The sequence below is a fragment of the Engystomops pustulosus genome, chromosome 7, assembly GCF_040894005.1.
Source record: "Engystomops pustulosus chromosome 7, aEngPut4.maternal, whole genome shotgun sequence".
NCBI lineage: Eukaryota > Metazoa > Chordata > Amphibia > Anura > Leptodactylidae > Engystomops > Engystomops pustulosus.
Window position 1 is genome coordinate 98,974,730 of NC_092417.1, and position 26,528 is coordinate 99,001,257.

At 42.1% G+C, this 26,528-nt stretch overlaps 1 protein-coding gene across 2 annotated transcripts; it reads left to right on the plus strand.

Annotated features, from left to right (window-relative positions):
• Positions 1–5,598: 5,598 nt before the first annotated feature.
• Positions 5,599–26,062, plus strand: TERF2 (telomeric repeat binding factor 2). Of its 2 annotated transcripts, none has more exons than XM_072117368.1 (10): positions 5,599–5,813; positions 7,630–7,725; positions 8,207–8,337; positions 8,554–8,640; positions 11,947–12,093; positions 20,308–20,483; positions 21,429–21,845; positions 23,102–23,187; positions 23,387–23,433; positions 24,944–26,062. In XM_072117368.1, exons 1-10 carry the CDS (start codon positions 5,666–5,668, stop codon positions 25,100–25,102), a joined length of 1,494 nt encoding a protein of 497 aa, XP_071973469.1. In that variant the 5' UTR covers positions 5,599–5,665; the 3' UTR covers positions 25,103–26,062. The 2 variants fall into 2 exon arrangements, with proteins under 2 accessions (XP_071973469.1, XP_071973470.1); XM_072117369.1 differs by having other exon boundaries at positions 21,624–21,845; positions 24,944–26,061.
• Positions 26,063–26,528: the final 466 nt, after the last annotated feature.

The following is a 26,528-nucleotide window of genomic DNA, read 5'->3' on the forward strand; positions in this document are numbered from 1 at the left end:
TCAGCTCACAGAGACAGGATGTAACACAGATCATTGGATACTAGACTTTTACATCATACACAGATTAACTTCTGCCTTGCCAGGCAGGATTAACCACTGCAATGTCCCCTGTGTGATGTGGTGACATGCTGTGGGGCTTATTCGCAAGCACTCCTTCGCCATTGCATCGGCGAGGGTGTTGCACATGTATTTGTCCAAGATATCTGCTGGCTAATTTTTGAGAAATCACATAAAGAAAAGTAACCTATCTCTATTCATCTTCTGGTGGTGAGTAATATGGGTAACTCAAGCAAAAGTCTGAGTCATGGAGTCCTTGTTGAAAACACACCCACGTGACTCATGCTCCAGAAGTTGAAAGTGTGGTCACACGTTGCATTTTGGTTGCGTTTTGAAACAACAGCAGAGAAGAGATGACTAATTGCATTACTGTTAACATGTGTGTTTAACCCCTTCCCGACTTGCGCCGTACTAGTATGGCGCAAGCTGGGTCCCGGTGCATGGAGAGGGCTCGGCCATATTGCAGCAAAGGCTTACCGGTAACACCCGCGATCGATGCTAGCACTGATCGTGGGTGTCTTCTCGACGATAGGCGCTGGCAATGCTGCCGGCGGCTTCAAGAAGATGACGGCGCATGGGTGTAATGTCATCGGGGAGCAGCGATCTGTCGCCATGACAGCCTTGGGTCTTCCGAAGACCAGAGGCTGTCTCGTTTTAACCCATTCATTACAATATGCTATCAGCACATTGTAATGAATGAGGAGGAAAATCCCCACTGTGATATGGCAGTATATGATAGGATCGATCAGACAACCTAGGGTTAAAGTACCCTAGGGAGCCTGAAAAATAGTAAAAGTAAAAATTAAAAAAAAAGTTAAAAAAAAAAATTATAATAAAAACCCTAAAAATTCAAATCACCCCCCTTTCCCTAGAACTGATATAAATATTAATAAATAGCAAAAATCAAACACATGAGGTATCGCCGCGTCCGATAATGCCCGATCTATCAAAATATAATAACAGTTTTCCACTGCGTTTTACCCCGTAACGGAAAATAGCGCCCAAAGTAAAAAATGGCACTTTCAATCAATAAAAAGTGATCAAAAGGTTGCACAGTCATAAATATTATATTAATGAAAACGCCGTCAAAAGTCACAAAAAATGACACCACCCACAGCTCCTTACACCAAAGTATGAAAAAGTTATTGGCACCAGAAGATGGCAAAATGTAAAAAAAAAAAATGTGTACAGGAGGTTGTAATTTTTGTATGAAAACATTATAAAACCTATACAAATTTGGTATCCCCCTGATCGCATTGACCCAAAGAATAAAGTAGACATGTCATTTGTTGTGCACAGTGAAAGCTTTAAAATCCAAGCCCACAAGAAAACGACGCAAATGCGTTTTTTCACCATTTTCACTGCATTTGGAATTTTTTTTCCCGCTTCCCAATATTAATTACCGTCACTATAAAGTGTCATTTTTTACGCAAAAAATAAGCCATCACACAGCTCTTTATGTGGAAAAATAAAAAATTTATAGATTTTTGAAGGTGGTGAGTGAAAAATGGAAGTGAAAAAACTAAAAAGTACCAAGTCGTTAAGGGGGTTAAAAAACATAATATAAATGTGATATTAATGCACATGTTAACATAGCATTAACAAAACACACATGTTAATGCTTTGCTAACACATGTGTTAGCAAAACACATGAGTTAACACACATGTTCACATCAAGGTTATGCTGTGTTTTGTAAACGCAAATGTTAACAGTAATGTAATTAGGTAAATCACATCTCCTCAGCTGTTAGGGCTGATTCTAGCACATTTGCTGCCTGAGGGCGCCTTCCCACGTGGCGTTTTTGTTGCGTTTTTAAATGCATCCAAAACGCAAGTGGGAGGGGGTGGTCTGCCTGAAACGCATGGGTTTCATTGCAAACATATATGCGTTTTGGCCAACCACCTCCCACCTTTGTTTTGGATGCGTTTAAAAACGCAACGAAAATGCCACGTAGGAAAGGGCCCTATGGCAAAAATTAAAATCCTCCCCCCCCTAATCCTTCGGTCGCCTACCTCTTTTCCCCTGTAGTATATGGGGCAGGGGAACAGGAACTAATCTGACAAATCTTTTAAAGGTGTCCACATCCTGTTCAATAAATGTTGAAAACGTTTGTTAACATTCCGACAGGCAGGATCACTGGCACTCTGTGACTGACTGTGACTGACTGAAAGGCATTGGATGCATCTAGTATCTTATAGATGACAATCTCTTCCATGTGGAAAGGACTTTATTTCGGGTTCTTCCATCCATGACACATCAATGCTGAATTCACGGCCAGATGTCTTCAGCTCCATGCAGCACATCTCCACCAACCACAATAACATATATAGAACCCACCTCCCCCTCATATTGTGATTTCTCACACACACACCCTCATATTGTGGCCCCCTCTCATCTCCCCCTCATATTGTGACTTCCATATCATCTTCATATTGTGGACCCTCTCATCTCCTTATATTGAGGCCTCATCTCACCTCCCCCCTCATTGTGTGGCCCCTCATCTCCCCCTCATAAAGTGGCCTCTTCTTATCTCTCTCTCATATTGTGGCCTCTCATCTCCATCTCATATTGTGGGCTCTCATCTCCCCCTCATATTGTGAACTCTCATCCCCCCCCCTCCCCCCATACGTCCTCATGCACTGCGAGGGCCAGCAGGGGGCAGCAACCACTGCACAATTGCTCTCACATCCCAATCATATTGTGGCCTCATATCACCTTTCCCTTATATTGTGGCCTCTCATCTCCCCCTTATATTGTGACCTCTCATCTTCCCCTCATATTGTGGACCCTCTCATCTCCTCATATTATGGTTTCAGCTCATCTCCCCGTCAGATTGTGACCTCTCATCTCCCCCTCATATTGTGCCCTCTCATCTCCTCCTCATATAGTGGCCCCTCTCATCTCCACCTGACATTGTGTCCTCTCATTTTCTCCTCATTGTGTGGCCCCTCATCTCCCTTTCATACAGTGGCCTCTTCTCATCTCCCCCCTTTTATTGTGTCACCTCTCATCTCTCCCTCATATTGTGTCCCCTCTCATCTCCTCCTCATAGTGTGGCCTCGTCTCCCCCTCACATTGTGGCCTCTCATCTCCACCTCATATTGTGGCCTCCCCTCATCTACTCATATTGTGGCCTCCTCTCACCCCCCCCCCCATATTGTGACCTCTCATCTCCATCTCATATTGTGGGCTCTCATCTCCCCCTCATATTGTGAACTCTCATCTCCCCCCCCTCCCCCCATACGTCCTCATGCACTGCGAGGGCCAGCAGGGGGCAGCAACCACTGCACAATTGCTCTCACATCCCAATCATATTGTGGCCTCATATCACCTTTCCCTTATATTGTGGCCTCTCATCTCCCCCTTATATTGTGACCTCTCATCTTCCCCTCATATTGTGGACCCTCTCATCTCCTCATATTATGGTTTCAGCTCATCTCCCCGTCAGATTGTGACCTCTCATCTCCCCCTCATATTGTGCCCTCTCATCTCCTCCTCATATAGTGGCCCCTCTCATCTCCACCTGACATTGTGTCCTCTCATTTTCTCCTCATTGTGTGGCCCCTCATCTCCCTTTCATACAGTGGCCTCTTCTCATCTCCCCCCTTTTATTGTGTCACCTCTCATCTCTCCCTCATATTGTGTCCCCTCTCATCTCCTCCTCATAGTGTGGCCTCGTCTCCCCCTCACATTGTGGCCTCTCATCTCCACCTCATATTGTGGCCTCCCCTCATCTACTCATATTGTGGCCTCCTCTCACCCCCCCCCCCCCCATATTGTGACCTCTCATCTCTCACTCATATTGTGACCTCTCATCTCCGCCTGATATTGTGCCCTCTCATCTCCTCCTCATATAGTGGCCCTCTCATCTCCACCTGATATTGTGTCCTCTCATTTTCTCCTCCTATTGTGACCCGTCTTATATCAACCTCATGTTGTGACCTCTCACCTCCCCCTCATTGTGTGGCCCCTCATCTCCCCCTCAAACTGTGGCCTCTTCTCTTCTCATCTCCCCCCTTATATTGTGTCCACTTTCATCTCTCCCTCATATTGTGGCCCCCCTCATCTCCACCTCATATTGTGGCTTCATCTCCCCCTCACATTGTGGCCTCTCACCTCCACCTCATATTGAGGCCTCCCCTCATCTACTCCTCATATTGTGGCCTCTTCTCATCCCCCCTCCCATATTGTGAACTCTCATCTCCCCCTCATATTGTGACCTCTCATCTCCCATTCATATTGTGACTTCTCAACTCCCCCTCATATTGTGACTTCTCAACTCCCATTCATATTGTGGACCCTCTCATCTCCTCCTTTCATCTCTCCCTCACATCGCGACTACTCCACGCCCCAGTAGCCTCTTTTCTCCTCCTACACTGACATCTTTGGTGCACAGCTCCTCGTAGCTGCGCGCCCTCATCCGACGTCTAGCCTCATGTCCTGCTACTCCACGCTCCAGTAGCCGTTTTACAAAATTTACATATTAGGGTATTAAAGATTTTAAAAATATAGTAGGGACGTGAGGATTAGCTCTAAAAAGTGTTATCCTCCCGTCCCATACATCCACCTACCACCGTTCTACCTTTGTAGGTAGAATCGTGGTGATCGGTTCCCTTTAACAATCCTGCTGATAAAACAAGCAGAGCTGACCTTTAGGAAGGAGGGTGTCACTGGGAGGATAAAGTATTTTTATTTTTTTTGTACATCAAAATTGCACCTCCCCACCAAGTGAAAGGAGAGGTAGCACTGTGAATCTGGTGATTGGAGGAACCTCCTTCGTCTGCTTCTAAGACATACTTTTTCTGGCCACTACACATCTCTGTAGATTTTACAACACAACCATTTTAGGTTCTTTACTTTATCATAATCTCCACCACCTTCTTACCCCAAATGTAATGCTGTTCTTTTTATCCCCTAGAGAACATCCACACCTAGGTTAAAATTATTGTACTTATTGATTAGAGTGGGTTAATCCCCCTCATATTGTGGGCCCCCATTAGCTCCTCATGAAATTGTGTCCTCCCAGCTCCCATCATACTGTGCCCCAGCCCCCCTCCTATTGTGCTCCCCCAGCAGTTCGCCATCACACTGTTCCTTCCAGCAGCTCCACCTAATATTATGTCCCAAACTCTGCCATATTGTGGTCCCCCAGCAACTCCCCATCAAATTGTGCCCTCCCAGCTCTCCATCAAATTGTGCTCCTCAGAAAGTCTCAGTCCTGCATAAATCACTCCCAGTATAGTGGGGAAGGGAATATCAATGGAATATAATGCAGCAAACATCCATCTATAGATAGATCACACCCAAAGGGAATTATTTATCTAACTTTAAAGCAATTCTTGTAGGCAGTCCAGTAGTTTGGGGGGCGAATTGTTTAAAGGGGCCAAGGCTTACAAATTTGTACAAACGAGTTTTATATTGTGTAGTATTAATAAAAACTAATCAGTACTCCACATGTCAAAATAATAGTAAGTAGTAAGTGTCTAACTATGTTTTCATCTACTTCCGCCTTTCCCATCATGGCGGCTGCATACTACCAGGTCATGTGACATGACGACCGGAAGTGGGGCCATCTTACGGCGCATTTTTCGTAATAGTGAATAGAGAATGGAGGGGAGCCCTGATGGTCGTGGTCTGTTGAGCCTGGAGCCTGTGGTGAACCAGTGGGTGCTGGAATACTTCTTTCATCTTTACGTGGAAGCTTTCAAGAACTGCCAAAACGAAGACTTCGTACAGATCCGGGATATCGTGTCCAGTGAGTAAATGAGAAGTCGGATGTGGTCAGGAGGGGGCGCTCTCTGACTAAACATTACAGCAGTGTTTATCTATACTTCCGGGGTTATCAAATGTTACTGCTGCAGCGTGTGCTTCACCCCAGAACCCGGCAGAGATATCCAGTAACGGATATAACTTGGTTCTAATACACACTGAATGCGTTTTCGTGCACATTATCTCCTTACCTTGGTGCAGTTTGCATTATCCCATATGAAAGTGTTTACCATAGGTGACAAATGTCCCTGGTTTGTCTTAGCCTTGAAATTTGAAATGTGTCTGTTGGAAGATTATTTTATGTTGAATCTGCATTTATTATGGAATACAGTACATATAACAAGTTGCAATACACATATGAACATACTGTTAGGTTGTTTAGATTGTGAGTCCCATGGGGACAGGGACTGATATGACAAGCTTTGTGCAGCGCTGCGTAATCTGTGTGCGCTATTTAAATAAAGAATTATTATAATTATTATTATTATGAAGCAGATGCTATTCGACATTTAATTAATGAGGGATATCAGCAAAAATAAAAGTTAAAAGATATGAATCATTGTATATATATATATATATATATATCAGCTGTGTATATATAAGGAGGGGCATACTCAGTTGCCCCTTCAAGCTAGGGATCTCTGTGTTTAGGTCTTGTGAGTACCAAGGTCAGGGAATATCTTAATTTGCAGGAGTGCCATTACCTTAAGCCTTAAGTGAAGAATATTTGGGAAGAATATAATGGGTACATAGACTGACGTGGACACTATCACATGGGAATAAACACAGAAGGCTAAGTTATAGCAGGCCATCTAGATTAGAAAAAAAGGAGTGAAAGGGAAAGGAAACCTGAAAGTTGAAGTCTCTCGGAATCTGAACCAAAGTTCCTAGATCTGGAGAAACAGTTAGTGGGAGGCAGTTTCCAGAGCAGATCAATGACATTTCTTGTGCCCATTCCACCATGGAGGGACTAGTGGTAGAGCGGCAGTGACAGGGAATAACCGCGCAGGCAGACGGCAGTGCGTTTCTGTGGTGCTATTGGCGCATCTAACATTCAAAGCAATGCAGCTTCGGGAGATGCTGATATTTTACCATAGAATCCAACATACAGGTAGGACGGCACTTCGCGTTGGTTGTGGTGCACGAGGACAGGCGAGGATCCGCCAGGTAACGTAGAAAGAGGTATCCCAGCACTCACGGCAGATTTCTATGCAATCACTTTATTAGCATAAGTCATAGACAGTCATAGACAGAACGCGTTTCGGCTTACAAAGCCTTTATCAACTGCAGCAGTTGATAAAGGCTTTGTAAGCCGAAACGCGTTCTGTCTATGACTTATGCTAATAAAGTGATTGCATAGAAATCTGCTGTGAGTGCTGGGATACCTCTTTCTATGATATTTTACCATAAGCAGAGAATTCTGCATCCCAGGAAGGTCTCAGTTTGCTACAGTCCTACCATATTTGCATCATGGTGCCCCTCTCTGATTTACAGCAAATTTCCTGCACTGATGGGATGACAGTTATCAGCTTGAGACTTATGTTTGAGGATTATTTTATGTTCATAATCCTGGTACATTGGCCTCATTGGTCACACAGCATTAGTGCCTGGGTCACTGCTGCGGCCATGAATGACTGTGCCGATCCTGTAACACAAACAGGGAATACTCATTTTAGGTCTGGTCAGTACTAGAAACAGTGGGGGAGGGCTGCTGAACTGGAGATACGGGAACAAAATGAGTATTGTGTATTTTTTTGTCACCAGAATTTTGTCAACCCATATCATTCTTTCCTTTCTTCTAGTATTAATCCAGCGACGCTTAAAATGTGTGGAGCAGAACTCCCAGCTTCTCCGCCTTATGCAGCTCCTCTCCTGTATAGAAGAAGGGAACGATATTGGTGAGTAAAGGAAATTTTCAGAATGTTCTTTTCTGGTGTTTGGATCTTCCCACTTCTCAAGTGTATTTTTGGAGTTACTTGGGGCGGTTTATGTGGGGGGCTTCTTGCTGTGACATCCAGATGAAGTCCAGAGTAAAATATATCATGATCTTTTCTGTAATACTTTTGTGACCAAGGGTCATCGGTGACCTGAGTGTGCAGGTCAATTTTTTTTGTAATGTTCTTCTTTAAATTATATAATCTCTGGAACCACTTTATATATCAAGTGAGACTTTAACATGATGTGATGATGTTATTACTAACATATATATATATCTACATATTTTTTTGTTTTGATTTTAGTAATGTGCATATTTTGTAGTGTATGTTTATGCATATGGTAGATGTCCCGATGGCAATACCCCCTTTAAAAGGAAATGCACTGCAGACTGGAAGTTTTGGAAATTATATTGTGCATTCTTTTCTACCTCTGTATCATCAGATTGCAGGTTTGATGAAGACAAGAATGAGACGCCACTTGAATCGGCTATTGGAATACTGGATATAATGACTGAGGAGAACACTGTCCCTGCTGATATCATCAACGCAAACAAGCAGATGCTGAAAGAGGCAGTGAGTCATAGATGCACATATTCGCATACAGTGGCTCTATAAAACCTGTTATCTTGTACAGTACAAATCTTCTTATGGGTGGGAACCTTGCATGATGCTTGCTAGATGTCATAAGAAAACATTCTTTCTTACAGTCATCATTTATATCTGTGCATAATATTGTAGTATGTCTAGGTAGCTATGTGTTGTATCATGTAACTTCTTCCTACTCTTTAGGCAGTGGTGGCTTGCATACAAAAACAGCAGTTCAGCAGAGCCAAGGAGATACTGAAGAAGCACATTGCTAATGGCAGAAATTCAAGAGTGAGTAGTGGCTTATTACATTACCTTACATGAGTTGGGGAAACTTATCCAGGTTACATAGTTTATAATGCTTGGGCTCATCTAGCCAGTCTCTGATCTACATTCTGAGGAAGACCCCTTTAAAGGGAACCTGTCACCAGGGACCTCATTTTCACCAAGGACGGGTTGCAATAGCCCATTACAGCTGCATTTCAAAATTGTCTTTCTGCTTTCTCTAAGAATTTGCATAACTATATAATTGTGTGTTATAACTTACCTTGCACCCTGACAGAATCCTCTGTGTAGTCCCATGGGTTGGGCTCTGATCTTGATGCATTTAAAAAACATTTACCTTGCCTGTGCGGTAGACTGCTCCTCCCTCCTGCTCCTTCAAAGAGCTCACAGCCTGGTAAGCTGACATCAGTGGGAGGGAGGAGCTGTGCAGGAGCACAAAGGTGGGGGCCAAGAGCTGAGCAGTCTGCAGCACCGACAAGTAACATGTTGTTTATTTTTTTTAAATGCATCCAAACCAAAGCCCAACCCATGGGACTAGACAGAGGATTCTCTCAGGGTGCAGGGTAAGTTATAACAGACAATTATATTGTGATGCAAATGCTTAGAGAAAGCAGAAATGCATGCAGCTGTAATGGGCTTCTGTAACCTGTCCTTACTGAAAATGAGGTCACATGGTGACAGGTTCCCTTTAAAATTCAAACTGGGTTTTTAGAATACTGTTGGTCAATCTGTTGGGCCGGCCACTAATATCAGATAATTGAAGATCTGACTCTCATTGTTTAGCTAGACACAACACTGTTGGTGCTGGCTGTGCCTTGAACCTCGCCTCGCTTATATTTTGCCCCATTCAAGCGAATGGAACTGAGCTACCATTTCAGAGGCATCTGCTACTAATAAAACATGGTGCCATTTCTGTTATTTCTGTATCACCCTCCCTCTGCCTACTGTATTCTCACTACAGAAGCACAAAGTGGGAGGAGAAGACAGTAACAGCTTGTGAAGACAGAGCACAGAGGGGGTCCAGCAGAGCCTTTCTGACTAATTATCATCATTTTAAAAGTTGATTTTAGGTGGAAGATTATCACAATCATGGTTCCTGGTTTATCATGCTTTATTTTGGGGATTTCCTTTAAAGGGGCACTAGTGTCAGACACCCAAAAATCTGATAATAATCATGGTGTACTGTGTATACAGTAATTATATTAGTCTTTGAGATTCTGCTTTCCTTGTAATTGTTTAGCTTATTGATAAAAGGTATTTTCAACATGACCTTCAGTATTACATGTATAAACAGGAACTTTAAGAGAATGTAGCTGAATATTATATACACTGCTCAAAAATATTAGGGGACACTCCAGTGACACATCCTAGATTCGAATTAATGAAATATTCTCATTTTATACTTTGTTCTGTACAAATTTGAATGTGCTGACAGCAAAATTACAAAAATATTATCAATGGAAATCAAATTTGTTATCCAATGGAGGCCTGGATTTGGAGTTGCCCACAAAAAAACACACTACATGCTGAGCCAACTTTAATCTAATGTCTGTAAAACAAGACAAAATGCGGCTCAGTAATTGTGTGTGACCTCCCGACAATGCTTCGGCATGCTCCTGTTGAGGTTACGGATTATCTCCTGAGAGAGCTCCTCCAAGACCTGGGCTAAAGCATCCACCAATTCCTGGTCAGTCAGTGGTGCAACGAGATCTGATGTGCTCAATCGGATTAAGATGTGGGGAAACAAACGGGCCAGTCCATAGTTTCAATGCCTTCATCTGGCAGGAACTCCAGCCACACAAGTTCCTAGCATTGTCTTGCATTAGGAGGAACACAGGGCCAACCGCATCAGGGCCTACCGCAACCGCACAGGGCCAACCGCATGGTCTCAAAGGGGTCTGAGGTGCCATCTCGGTACCTAATGGCAGTCAGACTATCTCTGGCGAGCACGTGGAGGGCTGTGCAGAAGAATTGCCACCCGACACCATTTCTGACCCACTGCCAAACCAAACCAGTCATGCTGAAGGATGTTGCAGGCATTGCTCTTCACGGCTTCTCCAGACTCTGTCACATGTGCTCATTGTGAATCTGCTTTCATCTGTGAAGAGCACAGGGCGCGAGTTGTGAATTTGCCAATCCTGGTGTTCTCTGGCAAATGCAAAGCATCCTGTATGGTGTTCGGCTGTGACCCCCATCTGTGGACGTTGGACACTCATTGTGCAGACACATGCACATTTGTGACTGCTGGAGGTCATTTTGCAGGGCTCTGGTAGTGCTGCTGCTATTCCTCCTTGCAAAAATACGGAGGTAGAGGTCCTGCTGTTGGTTTGTTGCCCTCTTACGACCCCTCCATGTCTTCTGGAGTACTGGCCTGTCTCCTAGTAGCACCTCTGAATACTACGCTGGCAGACACAGCAAACCTTCTGGCCACAGCTTGCATTGATATGCCATCCTGGAAGCGCTGCACTACCTGAGCCACTTGTGTGGGTAGTAGAGTCCATCTCATGCTACCAAGAGTGTAAAAGCACCACCAACATTCAAAATTGACCAAAACATGAACCAGAAAGCCACATAGGTACTGAGAAGTAGTCTGTGGTCCCCACCTACAGAACCCCCGTTTTATTGAGTGTGTCTTGCTAATTGCCTGTGCAAATGATTGCCAATTAGTGTTGCTTCCTAAGTGGACAGTTTGATTTCACAGAAGTTTGATTTACTTGGAGTTTTATTGTGTTGTTTAAGTGATCCCTTTATTTTTTTTTTGAGCAGTGTATTTAAATAAAATGGTAAGAGTGTTGTGTAATTGATCTTGGCAGTCACCTTCACCAGCCTGCTGGCGACCATATTCATGCTTACAGAAGATTGGTTCTATGGTTATTTATGGGCTCTGCAGCTTAGTAAAATTATTTCAGAAATTTCTTTTCATCTGCAATATGAGAATTTTATTTTTAACCTTTGGTTATATATCTTGAACCATGTAGTAGTTACATGGAATACAAATTTTTCCATGGACAGAACAGAATCAAATAGGTTTATGAAGGAGTTGTACTTTTGATAAATCTGCCACAATAAGTGCATAAATACTATACGACTTCATTACAACATTAAGCATTTTATTGTATATTAGAGGGAACTGTGGGTGATGCACTGTTATGGAAGAGGTTATGTGGATGATGTAATATTATGGGGGGAACAGTGGATCCCCTGTTGGGTGACATGCCTAGTCTTTGGGGTCCACTTTATAAGAGTACACTATGCAGATCACTCTTTAGGATAATCTCTAGCTCATGTGACACTAACTTTGTCTTCTCATAGCAACTGCGGGCAGATCTGATGCACATCATTCAGGAGAGGAACCTGAAGCATCCCTTGATTGCAAATTTTTCACTGTCTACAATTAAAGAGAAAGTTTACAATATGTTTGAGAACCAGATAAAGGATATTCCGTCATTTCTGCTATCTGTAAGTAAATACAAGTATCTAAAAAAAAAATCCATTTAACCCCTGTGTGTTCCTTAAAAGTAAAGCATCGGGATCTGATGGGTATACATTAGACCAGTGGTGGTGAACCTATGGCATGGGTACCAGAGGCGGCACTTGGATCCCTTTCTGTGGGCTCCTGGGCTATCACCCCAGCACACCAGACAGGACTCAAAGAATCTTCCTGCAGTTCCAAGCAACTTAAAAGATGCTGCTTTCAGTCATATATTTAAGTGATACTTACTTCACTACTTGGGTATGTAGGAAAAGGGAGAATGAGTCGACAGGGATGAATTATCTTTGGAGGACCTCCTGCTGGCCCCACAAGTCTCTGTGTACAGGGGGACACTGGAAAGAAGCTAAAATTATGCAAATTATCCATCTTGTCCTCAGGAGACCAATATGATTGAATGTTGTTGAAGAACAGGGAGCAATAAGTTACTGCTTTAATTTTTGGTTGGCACATCGCGATAAATAAAGGGGGTTTTGGGTTGCAGTTTGGGCACTCGACCGCTAAAAGGTTCGCCATCACTGCATTAGACTAATATAAATTAGTGGGTCCATATACTGCTGAAACACTTACAATCAGGTATACAATCACATGTACTTAGAAGGGAAGTCACTTATGACAGGGAATCTTGCTTTTATGAAGGTAATACCAAAGGAAAAGTGGGCAAAGACAGACCCAGGAGCCTTTAGACCCATATGTTTGATAAATATAGATACAAAAATATTTTCACGTATATTAGCAAACAGATAGGACAAGGCAATACTTCTGCCAATCTTTCTCCCGGCTATGGGATGGCACCCATTGGGATGGCGCCCATTGCCGTCTGTGGGGGGACGTATATATGGCAGCCGTATATATACGTCCACCATACGGGAGTGTGAATGTAGCCTTATTGAGAGAATTAGTAAAGATATAAATGGATGGAACTTCCATTGTCTTTGTTTGGAAGGAAAAATCTTATAAAGATAGTTTTATTTCTAAGACTGATGTGTACTATCCAATATGTGGATATTAGGAGATTAAGTAACTTGAGGGAGTACAACATCGCATGCGCAGTCAGGTTTGTGGCCCAATGGATCAATGGGCAGGAGCTATAAGTGGACTGAATGGAGAGAGCGTTTAGTAGATCCCATCTTATTAACCCCTTAACGACCTGGCCCTTTAGTTTTTTCACTCCCCACCTTCAAAAATCTATAACTTTTTTAAATTTTTCCACGTGAAGAGCTCTGTGACAGCTTTTTTTCCTGCATAACAAATTGCACTTCATAGTGATGGTATTTAATTTTCCGTGTCGTGTACTGGGAAGCGGGAAAAAAATTCCAAATACAGTGAAAATGGTGGAAAAAAAAAAAAGCATTTGTGCCGTTTTCTTGTGGACTTGGATTTTACGGCTTTCACTGAGCGCCCCAAATGACATGTCTACTTTATTCTTTGGGTCGGTGTGATCAAGGGGATAACACATTTGTATAGGTTTTCACACATTTACAAAGATTAAAACCTGCACAAAATGTTTCTTTTTTTTTTTTTTTTTGTCATCTTCGCGCAATAATAACTTTTTCATACTTCGGTGTGCGGAGCTGTGGGTCATGTCATTTTTTGCGACTTTTTGACGTTTTCAATACTGCCATTTTTGGGACTGTACGACCTTTCGATCACTATTTATAGAATTTTTTATATTTTTTTTTTAAAAAGTGCCATTTTCGACATTGGGCACTATTTTCCGTTATGGGGTTAAACACAGTAAAAAACAGTTATTATATTTTGATAGATCTGGCATTTTCGGACACGGCGATACCTTATGTGTTTAGGATTTTTACTGTTTATTAATATTTATATCGGTTCAAGGGAAAGTGGGGTGATTTGAATTTTTATGTTTTTATATTAGATAATTTTTTTAACTTTTTTTTTTATTTTTACTATTTTTCAGACTCTCTAAGGTACTTTAACCCTAGGTTATCTGATCGATCCTATCATATACTGCCATACTACAGTATGGCAGTATATGGAGATTTTCCTCCTTATTCATTAAAATGTGCTTGATAGCACATTGTAATAAAAGGATTAAAACAAGACAGTCTCGGGTATTCGGAAGCCCCGAGGCTGTAATGGCGACAGATTGCCGCTCCCCGATGACGTCATGGGGAGCGACAATCCTTGGCAAGATGGCTTCTTTTTGAAGCCACCGGCAGCGATCGATGACATCCACCGATCGTGGGTGTTACCGTGAGTCTTTGCAATATGTAGCAAAGACTTCCCGGCTATGAAGAGGGCTCAGCCCGTAACTCCTCTCCATGCATCGGGACCCGAGGCGTGCCGTACTACTACGCATCGGTAAGGGGTTAAGTCTATTTATGCATGAGAAAACGGCAGATTTGAGTAAAGAAGGGAAAAGCTCCATATTATTGAGGGACACGAGTGGTATGGAAAATATTGCGTAAAAGGTTTGGTCTGGAAGTAGAGATAACAGAATTCTTAACTGTTTGTGAAGTGTTGGAAAAGAAGAAATGAAAGGGTCAAAAAATTGGATAAGTGATGGGAGGAAAAAACTTTTTTTTAAGTATCAGATATACACTCACCGGCCACTTTATTAGGTACACCATGCTAGTAACGGGTTGGACCCCCTTTGCCTTCAGAACTGCCTCAATTCTTCGTGGCATAGATTCAACAAGGTGCTGGAAGCATTCCTCAGAGATTTTGGTCCATATTGACATGATGGCATCACACAGTTGCCGCAGATTTGTCGGCTGCACATCCATGATGCGAATCACCCGTTCCACCACATCCCAAAGATGCTCTATTGGATTGAGATCTGGTGACTGTGGAGGCCATTTGAGTACAGTGAACTCATTGTCATGTTCAAGAAACCAGTCTGAGATGATTCCAGCTTTATGACATGGCGCATTATCCTGCTGAAAGTAGCCATCAGATGTTGGGTACATTGTGGTCATAAAGGGATGGACATAGTCAGCAACAATACTCAGGTAGGCTGTGGCATTGCAACGATGCTCAATTGGTACCAAGGGGCCCAAAGAGTGCCAAGAAAATATTCCCCACACCATGACACCACCACCACCACCAGCCTGAACCGTTGATACAAGGCAGGATGGATCCATGCTTTCATGTTGTTGACGCCAAATTCTGACCCTACCATCCGAATGTCGAAGCAGAAATCGAGACTCATCAGACCAGGCAACGTTTTTCCAATCTTCTACTGTCCAATTTCGATGAGCTTGGGCAAATTGTAGCCTCAGTTTCCTGTTCTTAGCTGAAAGGAGTTACACCCGTTGTGGTCTTTTGCTGCTGTAGCCCATCTGCCTCAAAGTTCGACGTACTGTGCATTCAGAGATGCTCTTCTGCCTACCTTGGTTGTAACGGGTGGCGATTTGAGTCACTGTTGCCTTTCTATCAGCTCAAACCAGTCTGCCCATTCTCCTCTGGCATCAACAAGGCATTTCCGCCCACAGAACTGCTGCTCACTGGATGTTTTTTCTTTTTCGGACCATTCTCTGTAAACCCTAGAGATGGTTGTGCATGAAAATCCCAGTAGATCAGCAGTTTCTGAAATACTCAGACCAGCCCTTCTGGCACCAACAACCATGCCACGTTCAAAGGCACTCAAATCACCTTTCTTCCCCATACTGATGCTCGGTTTGAACTGCAGGAGATTGTCTTGACCATGTCTACATGCCTAAATGCCGCCATGTGATTGGCTGATTAGAAATTAAGTGTTAACGAGCAGTTGGACAGGTGTACCTAATAAAGTGGCCGGTGAGTGTATATGATAAAGAAAAAAGATTAAAAACTTTTAACCAGATGTAAATAGAATTCCAAATAAGAGACTCCCATTTCTTGCACTACCTACAGATGGGGGAAATATTGGTAAAGAGAGAGGATATGCGGTGGCTAGGGAAAAAAGTCAAAAACAATTTCTGAAACTCCTAACTGGTAGGAATGGGAATCTGAAATAACAATAGCAGAAATTAGGAAAGGTATTAATCAGAAAGAAGATTCTTTTCAGGTTAGGATAGCAAAAAAAATGGAAGGAAGAGATTGGCACCAAATTGAGTAGAAGGGGTGGGAAGAAGACTGTTAAAAGGATGGAGAGATACGCAGAAAGCCACTATATCTGAGATGTTGGGAGTAATGCAGTGTAGGATAGGAACAAGGGCATATTGGGCCTTCAACAAGCCTTTTCAGAGTAAATTTCTTGATTATAGGGATGAATGCCCAAAATATGGAAAAATTAAGGCCAATCTCATACACAGTCTGTGGTACTATCAAGCAATGAAAAAATTTATGGAAATTAGCATTTCAGCTCATTGAGTTTGTATTGGGTGAATATGTGGAGATCGATGGGTGGAGGGGCATTTTTCAGTATCCTGAGGGAAGTACCGTATATACTCGTGTATAAGCCGAGTTTTTCAGCACAAAAAATGTGCTGAAAAACCTCACTCCGGCTTATACACGAGTCAATTAAAAAAAATAAATGTTAATACTCACCCTCCGGTGCCCGGATCCATCGGCGGCGGCTCCCGATACCCGGCGGCGGCTCCCGAAGTTCCGCACATTAAATAAATAAACTTAGCTCTCACCTTCCGGCGATACTCACCCCCGATCCACGGCGCCGGCTTCCGATCCTCGTTGGTGGCTCTCGATCCCCGGCTGCGGCTGTCTTCTTTCTTCTTTTGCCGGCGGAGTCGCGTCCATGCGATCTCCTCGCCGGCGCTTACTATGATGCGGCGGTGTGACGTCATCAGCGGCGACACCACCGCATCAAAGTGAGCGGGGAGATCGCATGGACGCGCCTTCGCCGGCAAGAGAAGACGGAAGACGCTGCCGGGGATCAAGAGCCACCGCAGAGGATCAGGGGTGAGTATCGCCGGAAGGTGAGAATTAAGTTTATTTTTTTTTAAATGTGCTCAACATACATGGGGGCAGGCTGGCTGTATACCTGAGGGGGCAGGCTGGCTGTATACCTGAGGGGGCAGGCTGGCTGTATACCTGAGGGGGCAGGCTGGCTGTATACTACACCCTCGGCTTATACTCGAGTCAATAGGTTTTCCCCGTTTTTGGTGGTAAAATTAGGGGTCTCGGCTTATACTTGGGTCGGCTTATACTCGAGTATATGGTATTAATAGACAAAGGAGGTAGCTGGTGGATTTACTGATGATGGGAGGTTAAAAAGATATTTGTGACAGAATTGCTCTCCACACATCTCTACCCACATTATTACAGGTGAGGAGAAAGTGGAAAGAATTTATATTCTTTCAATGGGTAGAGAGGAACTATGAATATAAAAAGATTAAACCTGTGAAGTGGAAATTAGTATCGTACCCTGAGATTTTCTCCAGGAATGAAATTAACGCGTTATAAAGAGAGGTAGGACTTTAAATGGAAGCCAATTGCAGCCTATGGGTGGGGGAAGGGAAGGGCCTTGGTGTAATGTTGGTACAACTGAGGTAGTAATTGATGGCATTTATACTTCTGTAATTGTAAAAATGTATTTGATGTTTTAAATATGGGTCAGCATTTATCACCGACACTAGATTTCACCTCAATGACCAGACCCGATTTTTCAAATCTGACATGTCTCACGATAATTGGTTATAACTTCGGAAAGCTTTAACATATCCAGGTGATTTTGAGAATGTTTTATCGTGATAAATTTTATAACTAACATGAAGTACAATGTAAGTGCCAAGTTTTGCTATTCGTTCTGAAAAAAAGGGAAAATTTGGCAAAAGTTTGTAAAAATTCTTCATTTTTCACGATTGAAATGTTCTGCTTTCCAGACAGGAAGTAAAACTACCCAAAAAGCTTGATAATTAACATTTACGGAATGTCTGCTTTATGTTGGGATGATATTTTATGCATCCTCTCACTTTTCTAGTATGTTATGAGGTACAGAACTTTAGGTGCGATTTTTCTCACTTTAATGAAAATTGCCAAAACTCACATTTTGAGGGAAAACTCAGCTTCCAAGTGACTTTGAGAGGCCTAAATAATAGTAAAACCCCATAAATTACCCCACTATAGAAATTTCACCCCTCAGCGTATGTAAAACAACTTCTATTAAGTCTATTAACCCTTTAAGTGTTTCACATGGGTTAAAACAATATGGACCTGCGATTTAGAAACTATGGAATTTTTTTGGAAAATACATTCATTTAGGCCAAACTGACAGTTTCAGAATAAATTAAATGATGAAACGCACTGCAACGTTTGATGCCCAATTCCTCCCGAGTGTACTGATACCCCATATGTGGTGGTAAATTGCTGTATGGGCGCATGGCTGGGCATAGAATGAATGGAGGCGCCATTCACAGCAGATTTGTATTGTCACATTGTACTATATATGAGGGCTTATTTTTTACGGGATGATATACAATGTATAGATAATTCATTTTGGGGGTCTATAGCTTATTGATGAGATTTTATTAACTATTTCAAGGGGGACACAAACAAAATCATCAATTTTTATTTTGGATTTTTAGCATTTTTTTTTCCCCCCGCTCACCGTAACATAAAAATAATATTTTATTTTTATTCTCTGGTTCACTACGATTGCGGTGATACCTCATTTATATAGTTTTTCGTATTTTTGAGCAAAACCAATATTGGAGAATATCGCATTGTTTTTACTATTGACAATTTGTTAGGGCCATAACTTCTGTATTTTTCTGTTGTCAGATCTGGTTGAGGGCTTATTTTTTGCGAAAACAGTTGTTCCTTGCAGTCATATCATATTAGGGAACGTAACTTTTTTGATCACTTTTTAGAACATTTTTTGTGATGGTGATTGATGAAAAATTGTATATTACGGGAAGTTTTTCAAGTTTTTTTTTACGTCGTTCACCGAGCGGGTTCAATATTGATTTAGATTTATTGTACAGATTGATACGGACGCGGTGATACCAAATATGTATGTGTTTTTGTGTTTTATATACTTTATTTGCTTTTCATGTGTAACTGGGGAGATTATGGGACTTTTATTTTATTTATTTAATTATATAATAAAATGATTTCATCTTTTTTTTTTTTTTTTTTTTTTTTTTTTTTACTTTTTAACATTTTCTACTTCTTGGCTTGAACAAACGATCGTCCGATCACTTGCTCAAGCCTTTACACTGCAATACACTTGTATTGCAGTGTATAGTGTAAGTAACTGAGCATGCGCAGCATGCTCAGTTACTTACAGCCGGGTCCTGCCAGGAAGGCAGAACCCGGCGGGTAGAGGAGCAGGAAGCCCCGGGTCACTCGCCGGACCCGGGGGCAGCAGCAGGACCGATCGGATCCCCCGGTAAGCACACGGACACGGAGTTTTTCCAATCCCGGGTGTTAGTACCGGGTCTGGGCTGTAAGATCACAGCCCGACACCGGCACTTGCAGGACCTGTAGCCCCAAAATCTTCTTCTGACGCGCCGCCGTAGAAAGGCGTACGCGTCAGTAGAAGTACCCTTAATGACGGCTGTCATTAAGGGGTTAAATATAAAATAAAAAAGTATAAAGAAAATCAATAAAGATGATGTAAACAAAAAACAGTGTGTTCCTAGACTGGAAATATCCAGTCCTTTAAAAGGTATTCCCATGAAGATCAGATTTTTAAATCTACTTTGGAAAACAAAATAACACATTCTCTAATTCACTGTTACTAACCAAAATTCACAGATATAATTCCAACCTGTCTATCTTCTGACTATGGTCGGATTCTTCTCATGAATAGCTTCTCTTATCTGCACACTGCAATGCTCTCTGCCTCTTGCCACCCGTTTCCCCCCACATTACAAGACCAGATTAGAAATGGGCACTTCCTGCCAGCAAGCAGCGTGTAGGGACTTGCTCTACTAGCTACAAACAGTTAAGGTCTTTATCCGGGAGGGGGGCATATAGCAGAGCTGACAGTGTGTGCTGTAGGTATGTTAGAGTTGAGAGTGTTGTTGTGTTTTATATACATCTCATGGATCTTATCCTCTCTGATTCGTCTCATCTCTTTCTATGTGTCAGATACTAGATGAATATTCAGAACCTAAAAAAAATGCAGATAAATCTGTACACTGATAAAGCACACACACTGGAATTTTACACTGAATGGGAAAAAGTTATCGCTGTCATTCATTCTGATAGTTGGGGGATTGCTAGTCAAAAAATAGTTCAGCCCTAATTTTTTTTTTTTTGTTTTGATTAAGCTTGCACAAAAAGATCATGTAGATTTAAATGGAGAGTCCATGGAACATCCTGTCTCAAATAAACTAGCTGAGCAAAGTACAGGAATTATATCTCCCAATGATGAGACCACAACTTCAGATCATGGTTCTCCGGCATCCCAATTTAAAGAAGTTACTACCAACGAAAATGAAGTTGTGTAAGTATTGTCCATGGTAGCCCAGATCCATATTTTCTGCATTATGAAACCAATTCTTCTATTAATTTAATGAGCATCATCTTTGTATAGAGTAATTGTATTCAACCCCCCTTCCCCCATCATTTCAGTAAGTGGTTTCTGATGTTAAAGAGGACCTGTCACCCCGAAAATGACCCCCACAAAATGTGCCCCCCCATACTCCTCACCCCAGCCCCTTTTTCCCCAGACAGTTTTTAAAAAAATGTATTTGTGTTAAATTGCTTTAAAGCGATCCGAGCTCTTACTAAATTAGAGGTTGGATTCTCCTATCTTGTGCCTGGGCAGTCAGCCTTATTCATTAGGGGGCCAGCCGACACAACCACTCCACGCCCCCTGTCTCTCCGAGATGCGGCGCTGTATATAAGCCTGGCGCAGCCGATGTTAGTGCAGTGCGGCCGCCCCGGCAATGTATAGGAGAAAGTCTGCGGCCACAGCCACTGTCAGTGCTGCGCGGCCACATCTCGGAGAGCAGGCAGCGATTACGCAATACATGCGATGCTGCCGGCTTCTCCTACAGGTCTCCACAGACAGGGGGCGTGGAGGGGTTGTGTCGGCCGGCCCCCTAATGAATAAGGCTGACTGCCTGGGCACAAGATAGGAGAATCTTATTTAGTAAGAGGTCGGATTGCTTTAAAGCAATTTAACACAAATACATTTTTAAAATACCTATCTGGGGAGAAAGGGGCTGGGTTGAGGAGTATGCGGGGGCACATTTTGTGGGGGTCATTTTCGGGGTGACAGGTCCTCTTTAAGATAGATCTGGACATAGATTGAGGGTGAGTGTTAGTCAATTGTAGCATGGCCGAGGTCCTTTCCACCAGGTAGTCTATTCTGAGACAGACTCCACATTTAAAAATAGGATTTATGAGATGTTATCCTTTTCATGTCCTTTTTTTCCCCCTCCAGGTCAGAAATAGACTGTGGTCCCTCCTATAGTCTGTCTTCCATAAAATCTAAATTCCTTTTACTCTGTCAAGATGAGAACCCAGATGCTAAATTCAGACACCTGTGTGAGACAGACTTCTGTAGGCAAAACACTTGTCTCCAAAGTACTTCTACTCAAATACAATACCATAAGAGCCCTCATTCTTGCTCCCCTAGAGAGGAGACTTCAATCATAAAAGAGATGGGACAGCAGCAGAGATGTACGGTGACTCTACACCAGTTGGTCATGGAACCGGACAGTCAACAGGATAGTGAGATCATAGAGGAAGATGAACCGGAAATAAAGAGTGCGAAGGAGCCCCAGCAACAGAAGCGCAACAATTCCTTTGTCCGAAAATTGTTCACCTCACCCGTCACAAGCAAAAGGAGGAAAACATCGTAAGCACTCATTGCATCCCATTACATGATGTTTTTGGTATAAATTTGCGCATATATAGTTCTTGGCTTCAGTTGCCTAATATGCATATGCTGTCTTCAGATCACAATGACTCCGGTCTGTGGTGCAGTCTTCAGGGACAAGAGTGGGAAACACTCATACCAATTGCAGCATAAAAGGCCATATACATTTACACATACATATCCTACACTTTAAGACCATGAATATAACAGTCATTTGCGATAACTTCTATTATTGTATGGGGTGGGGGAGATTGTTGGGAAAGGTATTTTGAAATTTACTTTATTAAATTTTTTTTACTTGGGGTGCATGCAGATGGCCGATATGGGAGCTGTGATCTGGTTGCATGATTTGCAAGCAGATCATGGGCCCCCCATAAACTCCTATGGCTCCCGGTGACGGTGCGCTGAGCACTGTGTTTCACCGCATATCCACGGAGTTGGGTGGCTGCACTACAAAATATAGGACTCTCCATATGGAGAGAGGAGGGGTCAAGAGCACTAACCCCTCCCACCTCCTCCTCCCAGCCCTGTGCTCGCCAGGGTCCGGTCCGGGCAAACACACAGCTGTATTACAGTCTATATAGTGTGTGCCCATGGAGACTATGAGCTTACATCTAATCTCTGTGTGTGTTTACACATCTTTGAGCAGTCAGGATGAACCCATTCCCTTTCAGCTTTATGTTTAAAAAATTAATGCTCATTGCATGTTTCTGCCAGGGAGAGCAGAAAGGGTTAACACTCACTGTAAACAAACAGGAGAGGAAGGAGAGCTGTGTCTTCAATCTGGTAGACAGAGGGAAACTTGGAGTACATTAGAAAATGGTTCATAACATCCCCCCCCATCCCCACTCACACACAATATCAAAAGTTATCTGAATTGCAATTACTTTTTCTGACTCCAATGGATTTTCATTTCCAAAATGTTGTTGCTTGTCTGCGCTGTATTAAAAGACTTTAATGTCAAAGTCGAGTCTGCAAGGGATAGTTAAAAAAAAAAAATAATAATAATTATTACAAACCAATTTCATGTGGGCGCACCTCTAGTCTGAATAGTCATGGCCTTTATTATTAAATGTCACTTCCATGAATGTTGATTCACAAGAATCAAGAGCAGAAATGTTCTAGTTATCCATGGGAACCAATCAGAGCTCCGCTTTCATTTTCCAACAGCCACTCTGAGCTCTGATTGGTTTCCATGGGCAAATCTATTGACTGTAAACTTTTTGCCTGTGCAGAGAAGATCATCATGTCTCGGAAAAAAGAAATATTGTGGAAGAGCAGGACACTTGGAGCGAGGAGGATAACCTATTTAATGAAAACAGTAAGAGATTCTTGTTTTGCTTGAAAAAAATTTTATAAACTTTTAAACATTTAGAAAAATTGGTCAGAAAAAAAAATCATGAGATTAGGGGCCAATTCCTTATGTGAGGTCAGATAACAAACACGTTTTTAGCATGACAAAAAAACATTTTGTTTTATATTGTGAAGCAGGAAGTTTATTCCGCAGTATTTTTTTGCAGAATCTTCAAAATCTGCCAGCAATACAAGCATTTCCGGTAGAAGGAAGGTAAGTCTGCTGTATACAGAGCCATGATGTCTACAAAATGCTACTAATAATAAAAAAAATTGTGAAGGTATATGTTGCACATTAAAGTGAGGGAATTGCAGCTTAATTAAATGACACCCTTCTTTTCTTACATCCCCATAAATCAGCTTTATGTTATATACCTGGCATCAGATGGGCCTGTCCTTTTCAGCCAGCCCTTCCCATCTACTACTCCCATGTGTCGCGACTACTCTCAGCATTAAGCACTTAATTTCATCTGGTCAGGCTGATGTAACTTAAGATGCTTTACCCAGTTACATTTGCAAAGTCCTGTTCCTGATTTACAGGTCTTACTGCTAGGACATGGTGCTGTGTGGGACATTGAGAGCTCTGCCACATCATTGGGCATTTTATGTCATGTGACCAGGGTGATGGCATCTAAGGTACTCCACCCAGTAAGATTTGCAACCTCTACCCCATGTTTGTATCTGGTAACATGAACTCACAGCATGCCTCCATGGACTTCTACCCGATCCTCCACAGAGTCGTGCTGTAATTTCATGTGATCAGATACATTTGCATTGTGTACCCCATGTTTGTAAGTGGTTTAAAGTACCTTTTGATGCCATCATCATGGTCACATGACATGCAATACCCAATGATGTAACAGACCTCTCAATGTTCCACTCAGCAGCATGTCCTAGCAGTAAGACCTGTAAATCGGGAACAAGGAGGCAGTGCAACGCAAGTAAAATTTAATATGCAGGACTCGCTTAGGGAGGGTTTTTAATCCTAGTTTTTAATGAAGTATTTATTTTGGATGGGTTAATTTAAATGGCAAAATCTCTTTTAAAGGGCAATTTTTTACCTGTATTCATTCTAAGGAGTTGCAGGAATTGGCTATAAAGTCTACCTTCCTACAGTCAAACAAAGGGTACATTTAATCTCTCCCCTTTTATTACTTATTTGAACATTATACCATGTAATTCATTTGTATAATGTATGTGGAGGTTTTACATGGACCTGAAGCCTTAAAATGTTTTGCTCTAAAAATGTCTGGGATGCTTGCGAAGGCAGTAAAAATGAAACTCACTTGTTCTGACCCCCTGATCCATTGTTGAAGCTCCTGGTTTGCTGGTAACACTTGTGGCTGGACTGGAAGTATGGGAAGTCAATGACGGGCCTCAACGGTCTATCTTCTACGGCATTCAGACCCACTGAGGCCATTGATCTGCCGCAGCAGTTCTATAACTCAAAACACTGCTGGTCCAACCACAAGTGCAGGAACAGGGCAATGTTTTTTTCCTACTGATCAGAAGGATGGGTGTCCTTGGAGCAATCATCTAATGAAGCAGAAGGGGCAAAGCTTCTCCAAGTATTTTTCTAGAGTTTGCCACCACTATCTCCAGTAGTTGACCTCCCTCCACCTCATAAGTTTTACTTCACTTGTGTTCCTGGCTGAATATGGTCTACAAGGGTCTACGGTCTGTATGGTGCTGTGTTTTATTTATATATTTGTGTACAATTACAGAAATGGACAGAACAAGAAACAGAATGGATTAAGTTGGGTGTAGAAAAATATGGTGAAGGCAAATGGACTCAAATCCTGAAGTGCTATCCTTTCCAACAGCGCACAGCGCCAATGATAAAGGACAGGTGGAGGACTATGAAGAAGCTTTCCCTGGTGTGAAGGATGACCTCTGCATTGTAGAAAATATGTTTTAGAGCCATCTTGTGCTCTAAATGGGTGGCATCAGATCAGTCTACTGTGAATATCTTATTGTCTCTGAGAGACTGTCTCCTCATTGTGTGCTTGCCACGCTTCTGTATTACTCATGTGTCTCTACTTGGGCCTCCCACTAGCCCCTGGTCAGACGATGGATTGCTACTTTTTTGCAGCTAGGACAACACGGCTAACAGCCGCATAACTAATTTTTTGGTTATTTTTAAATAATTTGCCAAAATCTAGGTAACCATTATAGATTACATGGTTTGTTTCTAAGTTTCCTGAAATCTTTCCATATAAGCCAATGCAAAACAAGAAGCAGCTCATCTGGATTACATACCCAAAAGTAATTGTTTGTTTGTAGGTGATAAATTATTTGCTAATTATATTTCCTAATGTAACATTTGGTTGTTGATCTGTTCTATTTTTTTTTTTCATTTTTATTTAGTTTTTTTTTTTTTTTTATATTCAAGTATAAATCCCTTGTTTTACATTAGCTAAAGTAGATGCCTAAGCACATTAACAAAAGCTGCTCCATGTATTCCAGTGCTCACATTTTTGGGATTTTTTTAATGATTTTAGTAACTTGCAGTTTTCACATAGTGACATAGGGTGACTGCAATGTATATATTTTTGTAGTGATCCAGCAAACCCTGAATAGCACCACTTCTGTACAGACTGTCTGGTATAACAGTGCAATCGTATTGAGTAGATGGGGATGATCAGATCTACTAGGCACAACTGATGCACATAAGTAGTTCAGATTTAAAAAGGTTTATCTAACAGAATTTAGAAAAAACAAAAAACCTATAGTTGGCCGGGAGGGCGATTGGTAAAAAAAAAAAAAACATGTACTTACCTTGGCGCTACCTCCTGGCGTCACACGCTGCCATCTCTCCGGTCCGTGCCCCATGTAAACAAACAGGGCACGGAAGCAGTGCGGCTTCCGTGCCCTGTTTGTTTACATGGGGCACAGACCGGAGAGATGGCAGTGCGGGATATCAGGAGGGACCGCAAAGGTAAGTATATTTACTTTTTTTTTTTTTAACCGGCCCTCAATGGATTTTTTTTTTGCTCTTGGACAACCCTTTTAATAAAAGGCAAATGTTATGTAATTTGCAAACCATTTAAAATATTACACTGTCCAGTTTCCTGATAATTTAAAAAACATCATTTATATTGTGTCCAAATAAAAAAACTAAATTATGAAAATGTTTGTTTATTTTTAAGATTTCTCGCCACAGTTGTTACAAACATTTTTGCATACTTTACGGTTAGAACGCAAATGCTATGGTAGACTAACGCTACATTAACATGTCAAAAATATTTTTACTGTTGTGTTATTCAATAAACTAAAAGTTTATTGTTGAGGAACTGCCAATTCCTGTTT

Bases quoted from the DNA above. Each gene is read 5' to 3' on its own strand.
- TERF2 (XM_072117368.1), top strand. From the start codon at position 5,666: ATGGAGGGGAGCCCTGATGGTCGTGGTCTGTTGAGCCTGGAGCCTGTG. The intron at 8,338-8,553 runs GTGAGTCATAGA...CCTACTCTTTAG, and splicing joins AGCAGATGCTGAAAGAGGCA to GCAGTGGTGGCTTGCATACA. The intron at 23,434-24,943 runs GTAAGTCTGCTG...GTACAATTACAG, and splicing joins GCATTTCCGGTAGAAGGAAG to AAATGGACAGAACAAGAAAC.